The following is a 17,498-nucleotide window of genomic DNA, read 5'->3' on the forward strand; positions in this document are numbered from 1 at the left end:
GATTCTGTGTCTCCCTCTCTCTCTGCCCCTCCCCAGCTTGTGCTCTGTCTCTGTCTCTGTCTCTCTTAAAAATAAATAAAAACATTTGAAAAAAAAAAAAGGTCTCAAACTTTGTATGCTAACACTAGCCCTACCCGAGAGCCATTTCTCCTTCTATGTGAGGCCAGGCCTTTCATCTATATTCTAAACCCCACCTTTCTCCGAGAATTTCTCTTCTCTCTTCTCAGTCTTCAACTCCACCCTCTTTATTGTTCTTTTCAAAGCTACAAAAGCATTCAAGTTTTCTCCCATACCCTCTCAGTCTCAACTGTAGAATTCCTTCAGTTCAGCGATTCTCCCATTTCTGTGTGCCCAAGAGTTATTATGTGACAACAGTCTAAACTGAAGGACGCTGAGACCCATTCACAGAGTGTCTAATTTGTACGGCCTAGGATGTAACATAGGAAAATGTCTTTTTGGTTTTGTTTTTGAGACAGACCACAAGCTGGGGAGAAGAGCAGAGTGGGGGAGAGAGAGAAACAAGCAGGCTTCAGGCTCAGTGTGGAGCCCAACACAGGGCTCAATCCCAAGACCTTGGGATCATGACTTGAGCTGAAATCAAGAGTCACACTAAACTAAATGAGCCACTCAGGCGCCCCAGGAAAATGTATTTTTTAACATCTATTCCAAGTAGTTTAAATGCAGATGGTCCACAAAATATATTTTGACAAACTCTAAGTTTACCCTGTTGAGGCTCTTTTCTTCTCATTTGTGCCTCTTTATTAGCTATCTCTGTTACCTCACCTCCTATTTACTCAATTTACTTCAATCTTGCTTCCAGCCTCCAAATTGTACTATTCATATGATGATAATGGCCCTCAAATTTCTATCTCCTATCCCAATCTTTCCTTCCCTTGGTTCTAATCTCACATATCAAACTGTCTGCTGGTCATGTCCAACAGATGTTCCCATTTACCTCAAATTTCCAGGATCAGACTGGAAAGAAAGAAATAAAACTATCTTTATTTGCATATGATATGATCTTGTATACAGAAATTCCTAAGTGTGCCACTAAAAAGACAATTATAACCAACAAATGATTTCAGCAAGGTTGCAGGATAAAAAATTTTTTAAAAAATAAATTGTATTTCTATGCACAAGGAATAAACAGTTCAAAAGTAAAATTAAGAAACGAATTGCATCTGGGGCACCGGGGTGGCTCAGTCGGTTAAGCATCCAACTCTTGATCTCAGCTTAGATCATGAGCTCAGGATCATGAGTTCAAGCCCTGTGTCAGGCTCTGTGCTGAACATGGAGCCTGCTTAAGGTTCTCTCTCCCTCCCTCCCTCCCTCTGCCCTTCTTCCCTGCTTGTGCGCTCTCTCTATAAAATAAAAGTAAATAAATAAAAAGAAACTAACTGCATCAAAAAGAATAGTGCATAACTTGTGCAGTGAAACTAAATAATATAGTTGAAGGAAATGAAAAGAAACCTAAATAAATGGAAGACGTCCAATATTCATGAGCTGGAAGACTTAAATATTGTTAAGATGGCAAAACTCCCCAAACTGATTTACAGCAATGTAATCCCTATTAAAATTCCAGCTGCTTTCATGGAAGAAACTGACAAACTGATCCTAAAATTCACATAGAAATACAGTGGACTCAGAATAGCCAAAACAATCTTCAAAAAGAACAAAATTGGAAGTATAGTACTTGGGGTGCCTGGCTGGTTCAGTTGGTAAGAGCATCCAACTCTCAATCTCGGGGTCATGAGTTTGAGCCCCAGGTTGGGTGCAGAGATTACTTAAAAAAAAAAAAAAAAAAAGTACAGTACTGACATAAGGATAGACATACAGCACTGTAATAGGATTCACAAATAAACACCTACACTTATGGACAACTGATTTTTGAGCAGGGTGCCAAGATAACTCAATAGGAAAAAAACAATCTTGTCAACAAATGGTGCTGGAACTGGATAACCACAGGCAAAAGAATAAAGTCAGATCCCTAACCTCACACCATGCACAAAAATTAATTCAAAATGGACTGTAGACCTAAACGTAAGAACTAAAACTAAAACACTGGAATAAATTTTGTGACCTTAGATTAGGCAAAGGTTTCTTTCTTTTTTTTTTTTTTTAATGTTTATTTATTACTGAGAGACAGAGAGAGACAGAGCATGAGCATGGGAGGGGCAGAGAGAGGGGAAGACACAGAATCTGAAGCAGGCTCCAGACTTTGAACTGTCAGCACAGAGCCTGATATGGGGCTCAAACTAACAGACCGCGAGATCATGATCTGAGCTAAAGTCAGACGCTTAACCAACTGAGCCACTCCAGGCGCCCCAGGCAAAGGTTTCTTAAGTATCAACACAAAAGTATAAGTGACAGGGGCACCTGGGTGACTCAGCTGATTAAGCGTCCGACTCTTGATTTCGGTTCAGGTCACAATCTTGAGATTTGTGGGTTCAAGCCCCACATCGGACTCTGACAGTGCAGAGCTTGGTTGGAATTCTCTCTCTCTCTCTCTCTCTCTCTCTCTCTCTCTCTCTCCCTCTCCCTCTCCCTCTCCCTCTCCCTCTCTCCCTCTCTCTCAACCCGCCCCTCCACACTCTCTCAGAATAAATAAATAAACTTAAAAAAAAGATTTAAAACAAAGTATAAATGACAAAAATGAAAATATAGATAAACGGACTTCATCCAAAAACAAAAACAAAAAACCGTTGTGCTTCTATAAACACCATCAAGAAATTAAAAAGATGACTCACAAAACAGGAAAGAATATTTGCCAATCGTATACCAAATAAGAGACCTGTACCCAGAACAAAGAACTGTTACCATTCCGTAATAAAGACAAGTAGCACAATTAAAAAACGGGCAAAGAATCTGAATAGGTATTACTTCAGAGAAGATATATAAAAGGCCAACAAGCACAAAAAAAGATGCTCAATCTCATTAGTTACTAGATAAATGCAAATTGAAACCACAAGAAGATATGAGTTCATCGAGAAAAACAAACACTGGATAAGTGTTGGCAAGGATGTAAACAAACATTGCTGGGGTGATGATAAAATGGTGCAGCCACTTTGGAAAACAGTCTGGTAGTTCCTCAAAAGGAACTACAGAGTCACCATAAGATCCAACAATTCCGCTCCTACAGCTTTATCCAAGAGAAGTGAAAACATACGTCTACACAAATATTTATACCCAAATGTTTGTTCACAAAAATAGCCCCAAAGTAGAAATGACCAAAATGTCATCAACTGATGAATGCATAAACAAAATGTGGCATCATCTATACAATGGAATATTGTTTGGCCATAAAAGGAAACAAAGTACTGATACATACTACAACATGGGTGAGAATTGAAAACATTATGCTTAGTAAAAGATGACAGTCACAAAAAGTCAAGTATATATGATTCCACTTGTATGAATTGTTTAGAATAGGCAAATCCATAAAGATAGAAAGTAGATTCGTGGATGCCGGGTGCACTGGAAGTGGGAATGGAGAATAACTGCTAATGGATATGGGGTCTCATTTTATAGTGATGAAAACATTCTAAAATTAGACTGTGGTGATGGCTGCATAACTCTCTATATATACTAAAAAGCACTGAATATACTAAAAAGCACTTTTAAAGGGTGAATTTTATGGTATGTGAATTATATCTCAATAAAACTGTTTTTGTTTTTTAAATCTCATGATTCGCCCCAAAATGCTAATTGATTTTAGATTCCCCATCTTGGTTAACAGCATCACCTACTACAAAGTTGGCTAAATTATGTAAAAATGGGACTTTATAATAGTTTAACAGGCTTCCAAATTGCCTAATGATCTTTTTACAAGTTTACATGAAACAGATGTTTTAACAATTGATAGATAATTCTGAGTCTCTTCTTTCTTTGCCTTAGTTCTATTTTATTACAGAGAAAACTCCTGAATCTATACACCACCACTCTCAGAAGGAAACATTAAATTTTGTTTTGGATAAGTTATTTATACACGAAACAACATTCTGTTTTATTATTAATTTTGGAGTATTTGCTAGACATCCAAAGTGCCTCCAGTCTCTGATCTTCTGAAAGGTGACAAAAAACAGAATGAGAAAGTTCTAGTAAGTATTCAGAATGTGTAACAGTTCTAATTAAAAAATTGTTTTACAATCTCAAAAGCCAAGATTCTAAGTGGAAAATTAGGGATAATTTTCATTTCCTCATGTATGTATACTTCCAAATGTTCTATAAAGAAAGTAGATTGTTTTTATAATTTTAAAAAGTTGCTAAAAAAAAAAAAAAAAAACGATTAAGGGCAACCCTGTAGCAGTGAGTTCTTCTACTGCCCAGAGTATAATCTCTCAATATCATTTTTCATTAATATGAACCAGGAGTCCTTAGAAAACGTCTATTCCTGGTCTGATTCAGACAATGAAAAGATGAACTTAGGACATCTTGCTGTGCCAGAACTTAATGGGAAATCCAGGGTGTATCAAAAACTGGGGTCATGTTGGAAGGACAAAAGCCAATGTGAAAAGCTCCCACGAGGAAGAAACTGAGCAACAAAAAAACAACCAGTAATGGTCAAAATGAGTCACAACAAATATACACAAGCCCATGAGATCACAATGATACTCAGACAAAAAAATTATTAAAAAAGAAATCATACAGAGTCTAAGATGGAGAAAGCACACCCCCCAGCCCTGTCTTTCTCACTGAATACACCTATAAAACCTGGACAGAATGCACGGAGCCGCTATGTGAGGACCCCAAAAAGTAAACAGTAGCAGGCAGATTAGGGAAAAAGAACATAATTACAAATACAACCTAAGCAGTAGTAAGTTAAGCAGTAGTGTAGTAAGTTTATCATTTTTCCATCTCTGACATCTCCCAGCTCAGGACTCGAGAAAGCCCAAGATCCAGAAGTAGGCATTGGTGTGGAAAGCTCTGCCTTAAGGAGTGTTAAAAGGGTCTGCGAACACTCAGAGAGAGTGGGAGAAATCCCTCATTTTCCCTTCCCCGACCTTTTCTTCATTTTCTCAAGTCCCAGCCTCCAGGAGTGGCTGCAACAGTGGGGGACACAGGCACCTATAACTTTGAGGTGTGTGAATTTTCTTCTGTGATTGGAAGATCTGCAGTCCCAAAACAGCGGATGGAAAACCTGTTGAATTTTTGGTCTCATTGGGGGCCGGGCTGTGTGGATGCAGTTGTAGGAAATGCCCAAGAGGGCAGGTTAAATAAAGTCCCAGGAAATCACAAAGAGATTGGAGCTCTGGAAAATGACCCCATAAAGTTCCCTATGAACCCCTGGGCTCACCCTTGAGGTATACAAATGGGGATGTGTTCCCAAGCAGCATGCCAAAAATGAAAATTCAACGGAGGGATAGAGAGCCAAAGGGAGAGAAGAGTGCAATTGTAAAAAATTATTTGAAGAAATAGGGGAAAACTCCCCAAGTGAAATACAAACTTATAGATTCAAGAAGTCTAGTGAACCCCAAACCCAAAGACATTCAAGCCCAGACACTACATCGTCAAACTGCTGAAAATTAAAGACAAAGAAAAAGTGTTGAGAGAAGTCAGAGAAAATGGAAGCACTATTTATATGGGAACAATTCATCTTTTTTTTTTTTTTTATTTTTTTTTCAACGTTTTTTATTTATTTTTGGGACAGAGAGAGACAGAGCATGCACGGGGGAGGGGCAGAGAGAGAGGGAGACACAGAATCGGAAACAGGCTCCAGGCTCTGAGCCATCAACCCAGAGCCTGACGCGGGGCTCGAACTCACGGACCGCGAGATCGTGACCTGGCTGCAGTCGGACGCTTAACCGACTGCGCCACCCAGGCGCCTATATGGGAACAATTCAAATGACTGCATGAAGGATTGCAGGAGGTCCCTGTGCTATCCCTCCAACTGCTCTGAAAATCTAAAGTTAGCTCCAAATAAAAAGTCAAACAAATAAACACTGGTTAAGAGGTTGGGAGGTAAAAATAAAATATTTACTTACATTTAAAGAACAAAATAGGAAAGCTCAGAACAAATTTCAAACTTGCAATAGGCTCTCATACAACACAGAAAACTACTTGAAGTACTCCACTAGAAAACTTGGCAAAGCAGTGGTGGCTAAAGCAATTCCACCCTTGGGTTTCATGATCCCCAACAAATCCTCTTACATCTTCAGACCTTAGTTTCCTGAGATTAAGACGAAGGAGTTGAATGAGATGACTCCTAATCCTTCCCAGGTCTCATTTTATGGATTCCTCATACTCCTCTAAACTCTCTCTCCAAAAACTAAATGGTGGAGTATCTTAGAAGTTAAAAGGGTGAGATTTAGAAGCAAACAGATTTATCTGCTTCCTGGCTCTGCTATTTGGGGCAAGTTATAGCCTCTCTGGAATAGTAACATCTCCATATGGGACTATAAGGATTACACGAAGCAAGGAAACAGAGCGCTCAGCACTTGATAAAGCATTCAGCATGGAGGAGGGGAATTAAACAAATGCTAGTTATTATAATGAAAGTTTTGCCTGCCTTAAGCCTCCTTCTCTTCCTACATACAAGGATTCTTTTCAAGATAACTTAATCTTCCGGGACACCTGGGTGGCTCAGTCAGTTAAGCACTTGACTCTTGATTTCAGCTCAGGACATGATCTCACAGTTCATGAGTTCGTGCCCCACATGAGGCTCTGCACTGTCACTGTGGAGCCTCCTTGGGTATCTCTCTCTCTCTCTCTCTCTCTCTCTCTCTCTCTCTCTCTCTCTCTGCCCCTCCCCTGCTCAAAGGTGCTCTCTCTCTCAAAATAAATAAATAAACTTAAAAAAAAAAAAAAGGGTATCTTAACAACTTACACAGCTTTAACATCCCCATGTACCCGACTCTCAGATCTGTACTTCCTACACTCTGGTTCCACATTTCCAACTACCTGCCAGACACCTCCAACAGGATACTCGTCACCACTTAAAATGAAATATTCCTAAAACCAAGTCATCACCATCCCCATGAACAACTCCTTTTCATAAATCAAGTCCTGATATTCTCCTGAAGTAAGCCAGGCTCAAAAACTCAGTTTCAGCTCCAACTCTTAGGTTCCCTTCCTCAACTCCCCTTTTTAATCAGCCACCAACTCTTACTGATTATCCCTTCAAAAAGTCTCTCACAGGAACAATTCCTTCCCATTCCCCATTTCAGACCCCTATTAATTCACATCTGAATTACTGTCCACACTGGTGCCAGCTTCACCTTCTGTGGCTCACTTGGATGCTCTCACTTCCTGCTATCATCTGCCAAACAAAGACTAAGCTCCTGATACTGAACTCAATGCCCAGAACAATCTGGACTCAAATTATCTGTGATTCACAGAACATACACTCAAGTGTCTAATCTCCCATCCCAGGTCCTCCTTTTCCTTTCAGCTTAATGAAATTCTGTCAATTTTTAAAGAACCAACTCAAATACTACTTCTTCATAAAGGCTTCCCTGATTCAAGAGATCTCCCTTTTTCAGAGAATAGTGGTAAGGTAGCTTCCCTATCAGCTATCAAAATATATCATAGAGATATATTAATTAAAATAATTTTTGGTATTAGCACAGTACAAATTAATCAATCTAATAGGATAGAGTCTAAAAATAGACCCCTGCCTGTATAGGAACTTAAAAATAATAAAGATAATATTTCAAGTCAGTAGGAAAAGGATGAACTCTTCCATAAATGTTGTTGGGACAAATGGCTACCTACCCATTGAGAAAAAGTAAAGTTACATCCCTATCTTATGCAGATTTTAAAAATCTAAAAGTACTGAAAATATAGAATACATTTATGAGCTAGAATAAGGGAGGAATATAAATACATTAAAGAAAAAGACTCAAAAAATCTGACTAAAACTTCTGCAGAATAAAAAACAATAAAACTTAAGGACAAGTTACAGTCTGGAAAAAAGTTTTGCCACAAATACAGTATCCAAATGATGTATATGTAGAATATAAACATCCTTTAGATCAATATGATAAAAAGACAAACACAAATTTGCACAGAAATATCAATGGGTTATTCAAAGAAATCTAAAGAACCAATGAAAATATCAAGCAATATTCAACCACATTAGTAATCAGGGAAAGAAAAATTCAAACAAGGAGACCATCATTTTATCTATCAGATTAGTAAAAATTTTAAATGCTAATAATATTAAAAGGTGATATTGTGGGCAAAGTGGTACTCTGATATACTGATGGGATATACGGTGTTCCGCAATAGTATTATTATTTTAAATGCAAATATCCAATGACCCATTAATTTCATGTTTACAGATCTCCTCTGAAGAAAAGGGCACAAAGAGGCAATTTTATTATAATGCTGTTTGCAATAGTCAAAACTGGAAATACGGTAAGCGTCTATCACCAGCGAAATGGCAACATAAACTACATAAACTATAATACACACATGATATTCAGTGCTATGCAACTTAGAGAAATGTATATAGAAGACAGCTAAAGAGGGGCACCTGGATGGCTCAGTCGGTTAAGCATCCGACTCTTGATTTCAGCTCAGGTCACGACCTCACAGTTTTGTGCGTCTGAGCCTCACGTCGGGCTTTGCATGGATCCTGTGGATCCTGGGATTCTCTCTCTCTCCCACTCTTCTGCCCCTCCCCTGCTCACTCTCTCTCTCTCTCTCTCTCTCTCAAAATAAATAAATAAACTTAAAGAAAAAAAAAAGAAGAAGAAGAAGACAGCTAAGGAAAGATCCAAAACATATGGTTGGGTAAAAAACCATGAAGACCAGTATCAAATAATACCGTTTATGTAAACAAAATATATTTCTACAAATACCTATTAGATAAGAATATAAGTTAGAAAACTCTGAATACATATACACCAAGTTGATAGCAGTGGTTATCTATTAAGCAGTCAATTGACCTGCGAGGTGTACAAGAGATTGAAACACTATAGATAATGATTACAAGAGATTGTAACACTTAGATAATCAAACTATATCCACCTTTTAAATTGTGCAATTAAATTTTTTACAAAGGAAAAATATATGGACACAATGATTATAAATGTGAAATATGTATATAAAATATGACTAGGAAATGTACCATAATAAATGTAATTGTATAAGGATGATGAAATATTTTTTAATATATTACTCCTATAGTTTAACAATAAAGTTTAAAATATGCAGATTAACATGAGACAGTATTTTTTACAATTTAAGACAAAGAATAATTTTAACAATAATACCTGATATTGGCAAAGGGACAAGGAAATGAGTACTCTCAAACACTACTCATGAAAGCATCCATCAGTATTGCCTGTGCAATTTAGGAATAGTCACAATTTTAAATATATATATATGTATTGACTCAAAAATTCTACTTGTAGGAATCATGTCCTCCTTCCCCCACCCTAGAGGTCAGCCACTCTCCTAACTTTTATAATAATAATGTCCTTGCTTTCCTTATATTTCTGCCATTTATGTATGTATCCTATACTAGTTATAGCAGGTTATAAACTACTATAACAAACAGCACATAATGGCTCAAGCACAAGAGAAATTTAACTCTCTGTTAGAGTACACACTGTGGGTTTCCAGGGGTCACCTCTGTCAAGAAACTCAGGCTGAGGGAAGATCTATCACTTTCGACACATGACTTACAATATTGCTCTGATGACTGCCATCCCAGCCTATGGGAGAGCAGAAGGACACTGAGAAGCGTGCGTGGGAAGTTTTAGGAATGGTGTGTTGAAGTGGCACAATTCCACTCCATACCACTGAAGCAAAGTGTGTCACATGTGCACACCTAGCTGCAAGAAAGGCAGGGAAATGAGGTATAGCTGGGCAGCAATGTGCCCAACTCTAATTCTCTTATTATGGAAGAAAAGAACAGATTTTGATGGACAGACAGTAGTTCCGCCACACATCTCTAAACAACATGGCTCAGTTTTAGCTGTTTTTGAACTTTAAATGAATGGAAACATACCATGTGATTCTTTTGTATCTGGCTTCATTTGTTTGTGCTTATGCTCTTTGAAACAAATGGTCTTAAACAATGTGTGCACAGAATATGGTACAGAAAGAAATGCTCAGGCTGGGACTCATGCTGAGCCACAGAGTCCCCAAACTACCACTTCACTAGCAAATCACATCTTGTAGACTCCCTTTCCTCATACACAGAGTTCATTAACATGCTCTCTTAATTTCTGTGATTGTTCATGCTACCTACTCATCTTTAGTCAATTGTATGATTTCCACAGCTTTTATCATGACTTGCACTGAGCCAGTCATTCCACTAACTCACTTTTCCCCAGAATTCCCTTTCCAGCAAGACTGGTAATGGACATCTGCATAATGGCTGCATAATGGCGAACTGGGTACCTTTTAGACCCGGCAAGCACAGCAACATTAACTGGTTTGAACTTTGGCCCTTATGACCCTGGCCTCATATAACACTGTATTCTAACTAAGCTTACTCATCAAAGACTCTACACACAAAATATTTAAAGAAGACTACTAAGCTATTTGCTTTAAGAGAATATTTCACAGATATCTTTCCTTAACAGTGGTTGTCTCTGGATTCAGGAATGGGAGTGGTTAGAGGAACATGATGAAAGGGAAGCATATTTTTTGTGATGGTTTTAAGATATGTCCACAAATTCTTTGATAGTCCTCACTCCAGAAGTTGGGGCCTAATTTCCCTCTCTATAGGGTGGGCCGTATTTGGTGACTCACTTTTACTAAACAGAAGGTGACGAAAATGTCTGTGACTTATGAGGCTGGGTCATAAAAAACACTGAGGCCTCCCTGTGTGTGTGTAGGTGCACGCGTGCGTGTGTATGTGTGTCTGTGTCTGTCCGTCCATCTATCTGTCTCATCACTGAGGGAAGCTAGCTGCTATGGCATGAAGATCCTCAGGCAGCCCTATATAGAGGTCTACAAAGCAAAGAACTGAGATCTCCTGCCAAAAGCTGGTGAGGAACTGAGACCTACCAACAGCCATTTGAATGAGCCAGGCTGGAAGTGATGCTTCAAGCCTCAGTCAAGCTTTTGGATGACTACATCTTTAACCAACAGAGTGACTACAATCTCATGCAACCCCAACCAGAACTAAAGTACTCCTGGATTTCTGACCCACAGAAACTATATGAGATAATAAATATTTATTCATTTTAAATCATCAAGTTTTTTTAATAGAACTGGAGAAAGGCATTATTTATTTTATTTTTTAAGTAATCTCTACACCCAATGTGGAGCTTGAACTCATGACTCCAAGATCAAGAGTCACACACACTCTTCTAACTAAGCCAGCCAGGTGCCCCATCCCGTCACTGTTTTTTTGTTTTTGTTTCGTAAGTTTATTTATCTATTTTTGTTTTTTAGTAATCTCTACACTCAATGTGGGGCTTGAATTCACAACTCCAAGATCAAGAGTTCCATGCTTTACTAGGGCACCTGAGTGGCTCAGTCCGTAAAGTGTCCAACTTCAGCTCAGGTCATGATCTCACAGTTCGTGAGTTCAAACCCTGCATTGGGCTTTGTGCTGACAGCTCAGAGTCTGCAGCCTGTTTCAGATTCTGTGTCTCTGGCTCTCTCTGCCCCTCCCCCTCATGCGTTCTCTCCTGTCCATCTCTCTGTCTCTCAGAAATAATAAATGAATAAACTTTAAAAAACAAAACAAAACAAAACATTTAAGAGTTACATGCTTTACTGACTGAGCCAGCCAGGTGCCTGAGAGGTTACTAAGTTTTGAGGTAAATCATTACATAGACAATAGATAATTCACTTACTGATATATATCTATATCTATATCTATATCTATATCTATATCTATATAGATATAGATATTTACTTTTGTATTTTGTGCCATATATATACACTGTCTAATTTCAAATATAGTTAGCTTTAAACACCTCTTTCCCAAACAAAATTTTCTCACTCAAAACATACTAGCTTCTCTAAATTAACAGAGGTCACTTTTGGAAATGTTCTTTGTTAAAGACTCCCCCTCCCCTTAAAAACAGAGTAACGGGGCGCCTGGGTGGCGCAGTCGGTTAAGCGTCCGACTTCAGCCAGGTCATGATCTTGCGGTCCGTGAGTTCGAGCCCCGCGTCAGGCTCTGGGCTGATGGCTCAGAGCCTGGAGCCTGTTTCCGATTCTGTGTCTCCCTCTCTCTCTGCCCCTCCCCCGTGCATGCTCTGTCTCTCTCTGTCACAAAAATAAATAAACGTTGAAAAAAAAAAAATTTAAAACAGAGTAAGTATGGGGTTGCCTGGGTGGCTCAGTTAGTTGAGTGTCCGACTTCGGCTCAGGTCATGATCTCTCGGTTTGTGGGTTCAGGCCCTGCATCAGGCTCTGTGCTGACAGCTCAGAGCCTGGAGCCTGCTTCCGATTCTTTGTCTCCCTCTCTCTCTGTCCCTCTCCCCCTCACGCTCTTTCTCTTTCTCTCAAAAATAAATAAACGTTAAAAAAAATTTTTTTAAGAAATAAATAAACATTAAAAAAAAACAGAGTAAGCACTAAAAACTGGTACTCTTTTGGACTCTACTAAAAATATCCTCTTAAGGGTATATGCAGACCCTGGGCATGCTGTAGTTTATCAGGTGGTGGTAGAAAATTAATGTGTGGATGCCAACAGCTATGCAAATGCAATCTCCATGGCTCAGGAGCCCGCTGGCACTTTAAGGCTCAACTTTCACTCCAGAATAAAACATATAATGAAGAATTCACTTTCAACCACAATCACAAAACGAGAATGTTACTGCTCCAAGTTGCTCTTTTTTTTTTTTTTAAACCAAGTTTTATAGGTTTAAACGGGTTGTGTTCCTCAAATTCACCTTAAAGGATTTTAGTACTTAATTTCAACCTAGCAACTATTTTCCTTCCATTAACTAGCAAAGAAGAGAAATTAATGGAAATAAAATAATACCAACTTTTAAGGAACAACATATCACAAAATAGTGTTGTAATGAAAAATTATACATAAAATCTTTGGTGAAGTGCATTTAATAAAGTTGGTTTGTGACAACTTTATTAACTTACAAGGTGAATCTGAGCCCCATGTTGGAGGCAGAGATTACTTAAAAATAAGTAAATACAACAACAAAAAAAGAAAAAAGAAGTATACAGAAATTTAATCAGTAATTTGAGGAATGAGAGCAAGGGATTTTAGTAAACAATTTTGCCTATAGACACAAATCATTTAGTTATTATTTCAATTGTTTGATAAGTGGGTCATATTAATTAAAAATTGTTAGGTGTTAAAAGACTCCGTCACTAGTTGTATGATCTTGAACGAGTAGTTTAACTTCTGTCTCAGCTTTCTCATTTGTTTTTTTATTTTTTATTTTTAAAAATTTTTTTTTTTAACGTTTTATTTATTTTTGAGACAGAGAGAGACAGAGCATGAACGGGGGAGGGGCAGAGAGAGAGGGAGACACAGAATCGGAAGCAGGCTCCAGGCTCTGAGCCATCAGCCCAGAGCCCGACACGGGGCTCGAACTCCCGGACCGCGAGATCGTGACCTGGCTGAAGTCGGACGCTTAACCGACTGCGCCACCCAGGCGCCCCTCTCATTTGTTAAATAAGATCACAGTTCCTATAGCATAAGGTGTTTCTAATGAGTAAAGTGGGTAATTCACAAGCATAAAAGCACACAGTAAGCACTCAATCAATGGTACTCAGTACCATTAGTATTAGTAGTAGACTATGTATATTTGGAAAGTAATATTCAAAAAGTATTTAATTTTAATAAGTCTAACTTTATTACCGAAGTGACCAGGTGAAAAAGTTGATGGGGGTGGGAGGGTGGGGGGAATGCACCAAAAGACAAAGTAAAAAATCCTAGATTTCAAGCCCACTCAATTTAACAATATACAGCTTTGACAGATGGAGTCATCAAATGTTAAGTCATATATAATAATGACCATCTAGCTCTCAACATTCTTTTTTTTTTTTTTTTTTTTTAATTTTTTTTTCAACGTTTATTTATTTTTGGGACAGAGAGAGACAGAGCATGAACGGGGGAGGGGCAGAGAGAGAGGGAGACACAGAATCGGAAACAGGCTCCAGGCTCTGAGCCATCAGCCCAGAGCCTGACGCGGGGCTCGAACTCATGGACCGCGAGATCGTGACCTGGCTGAAGTCAGACGCTTAACCGACTGCGCCACCCAGGCGCCCCTCAACATTCTTGAGCTATCCAGAAGTTCATGGTTTTTATAAGAAACTTGAAAATACAATTGATACTAAAAAGGATGATGTGATGAAGATTCTGCAAAGACATAAGATAATTCTAGTAAGTCAGCAAAAAAACTAGAACAAAAAGAGCAAAAATAAAAAAGGAAAGATATTTTGGCTAATACTTTGAAGTCTTCCCTTAACTACACCCCGCTTTCTTGTTTTTGTTGTTTTTTGTAACCACATTAGTTAATTAGCTTAAACACACCTTTTACAAAGATACTTTTGAAAAGCTGAAGACAAGAGAGGCACAAATGACCAACCTAAAAATAGTTAACACACTCACAAAGCCAATGATAAGTTCTTACCACCATAGGGGCGCCTGAGGGTGGCTCAGTCGATTGAGCATCCAACTCTTGATTTCAGTTCAAGTCATGATGTCACAGTTCATGGGTTAGAGCCCCACATCGGCCTCTGCACTGACAGCATGGAGCCTGCTTGGGATTCTCTCCCCACTCTCTCGCTCAAAATAAATAAATAAACATTAAAAAAACACTTCTTACCACCATAAAATCGAAGCATACAGCCAAGGTCAGGATCTGTTGCCTCCTCCTGTATGCGCACAGGGTCGTCAAATCCCAGCCTGGCTAAGTAATCATAAACAATCTGAAGAGGTCGTTCAGTAGGTTCCAGTCTCCTGCTCACACAATTCAAAACAAAAGTATTTAGTAAGAAATAAAAATGCTTCTTTTAATTTTAAAAATCTTTTAATGTTTTCAATTTTGTTTTACTTCTGTATCAAGATTTTCTTTAATATCATATGATACAACTAATCGAAACAAGAGGTGCTCAAAGGTTTTGACTCAGAAGCCTCCTAAGGTCTTGAGAACCCCAAAGAGCTTCTTTATACATGGGGTATATCTATCGATATTTACTGAATTAGAAGCTGAAGTTAAGAGTTTCTAAATATTTATTCATTTTTAAAAGTAATAAACCCATTATATGATAATGTAAGTAAAATTTCTTTAAAAATATATTTTCCAAAATCAAACAAACTTAGTGATGAGAATGGCAATTTCAATGGACAGCTAGATTCTCAGATCTGCTTCTACATTTAATCTGTTGTAATAACATGCTGTGTAGCCTCTAGAAAACCTCACTATAACTCATGAGAGACTGTGAGTAAAAAAGAATATTATTAACTTATTATGATTTGAAATAGTTGTGACATCATGTACTTCCTCAAAGAGTCTCAGGGACTCCTACAGGGTGCTTTGAGAACCTGTAGCCCAAAAGGTAGTGAAATTATGAGATATAAAAGATCACACTTGGCCGTAAGTGATTTCATATAAATTACACACAGTCAGAGACATAGTCTTTGAGTTGCCTACTATGTCTCAGGTACTATGTATTTCCACTGGCTTCAGAGATGATTTCTTCCACAAGAATTAGAAGTCAACAGCCCAATAATTCCCCAGAAATCATTCTACTATGTGGTCCCAACTGAATGCTAAAGTAAAGTCAGAATGTCTAGTAATTATTTGTGGCCTCTGGTGACACTGCATATTTTAGATCATACAGACCTAAAGCACTTCAAAATATTTAAAAACCAAAAATGTTCAATGTGAATTCTGATAGAAAGGGCTACATCAGTAATAACAACAAGAGAGTCCTTTTACAATTGTTTCATTAGAAAGCAGTTATAGAGGCACCTGTGTGGCTCAGTCAGTTGAGCGTCTGACTCTTGGTTTCAGGTCAGGTCATGATCTCATGGTTCATCAGACTGAGCCCTGTGTCTATCTGGACTCTGTGCTGACTGTGCAGAGCCTGCTTGGGATTCTCTCTCTCTCTCCCCCTCTGCCCTTCCCCCACTCATGCTCGCACACGCTCTCTCTCTCTCTCTCTCTCAAAATAAATAAATACACTTAGAACTTAGGAAGGAAGGAAGGAAGGGAGGGAGGGAGGGAGGGAGGGAGGGAGGAAGGAAGGAAGGAAGGAAGGAAGGAAGGAAGGAAGGAAGGAAGGAAGGAAATAGTTATAAATACAGTGACTAATAGCCTAAGATCCCGAAGTCAGACTGACTGGGTTTGAGTCTCAGTTTTGCTCTTGGACAAATTTAGTTAACCTCAGTCTTAAATTCCTCATCATATATAATGGGAATTACAGTAGTACCTACCTCACATAGTTGTTCCTAAATTTATTTACTTACAAGATATTATATAGTAAGGAGAGTGTTTAGCAAAATAGCTCGCATTAATGTTCAATAACATATTGACAACAATTCTTAGGATTGGATTCAAATTTTAATTAGAAGAAAAATAGAATTATTCCCCCTGTCTGAAACAACAACCAAAAAACAAGTATAGCAAAGCATGTGTGTGTTCAAAGGTCATGAGAAGCATTCGTCTTTATGTCTTAAAAGGATTCTATTTAGAAAAGTTAAGGGGCACCTGAGTGGCTCAGTCAGTAGAGCATGCAACTCTTGATCTCGGGGTTGTAAATTCAAGCCCCGTGTTGGGTGTAGAGATTACTTAAAAATAAAATCTTTAGGGACGCCTGGGTGGCATAGTCGGTTAAGCGTCCGACTTCAGCCAGGTCACGATCTCGCGGTCCGTGAGTTCGAGTCCCGTGTCGGGCTCTGGGCTGATGGCTCAGAGCCTGGAGCCTGTTTCCGATTCTGTGTCTCCCTCTCTCTCTGCCCCTCCCCTGTTCATGCTCTGTCTCTCGCTTTCCCAAAAATAAAGAAACGTTGAAAAAAAAAAATTTAAAAAAAAAAAAAAATAAAATAAAATCTTTAAAAAAAAAAAGAAAGAGAAAAAGAAAAGAAAACTTAAGAATTGTATTAATTAGGGGCGCCTAGGTGGCTCAGTCGGTTAAGCGTCTGACTTCGGCTCAGGTCATGATCTCACGGTTCGTGAGTTCGAGCCCCGCGTCAGGCTCTGTGCTGACAGCTCAGAGCCTGGAGCCTGTTTCAGATTCTGTGTCTCCCTCTCTCTCTCTGACCCTCCCCCGTTCATCCTCTGTCTCTGTCTCAAAAGTAAATAAACGTTAAAAAAAAAAAAAAAAAAAGAATTGTATTAATTAGAAGAAACATGATACACTCCCATCACTGCAAAAAGATACAAAAGACATCTATGTTTTATGGTTAAAGAAGTAGAAAATACTGTTGGGAGTAAGATTTAGGTCAAAATAACATAAAATACTAATACTACCAAGCTGAATGTAAACAACAACCAGAATTGTAGAGGCTGCTTTTAGGTAACAGGCTTGAGCAACAGAAACTTGAGCAAGGCTTTAGGGCCCCAGGTGACTATGGACACAGAACTGATGCAAAAAGGCTCATTAAGCATACA

At 38.6% G+C, this 17,498-nt stretch overlaps 1 protein-coding gene across 2 annotated transcripts in view; it reads right to left on the reverse strand.

Moving 5' to 3' along the window:
• The window catches only part of PHLPP2 (PH domain and leucine rich repeat protein phosphatase 2), an 81,919-nt gene that overhangs the window by 47,785 nt on the left and 16,636 nt on the right, over positions 1-17,498 (reverse strand). For both annotated transcript variants that reach the window (XM_047835702.1, XM_047835701.1), the window contains exon 3: positions 14,709-14,842. In XM_047835702.1, coding sequence (XP_047691658.1) covers positions 14,709-14,842 — 134 coding nt within the window. The remainder of the gene's footprint in view (positions 1-14,708; positions 14,843-17,498) is intronic.

The sequence above is a fragment of the Prionailurus viverrinus genome, chromosome E2, assembly GCF_022837055.1.
Source record: "Prionailurus viverrinus isolate Anna chromosome E2, UM_Priviv_1.0, whole genome shotgun sequence".
NCBI classification, from domain to species: Eukaryota; Metazoa; Chordata; class Mammalia; order Carnivora; family Felidae; genus Prionailurus; species Prionailurus viverrinus.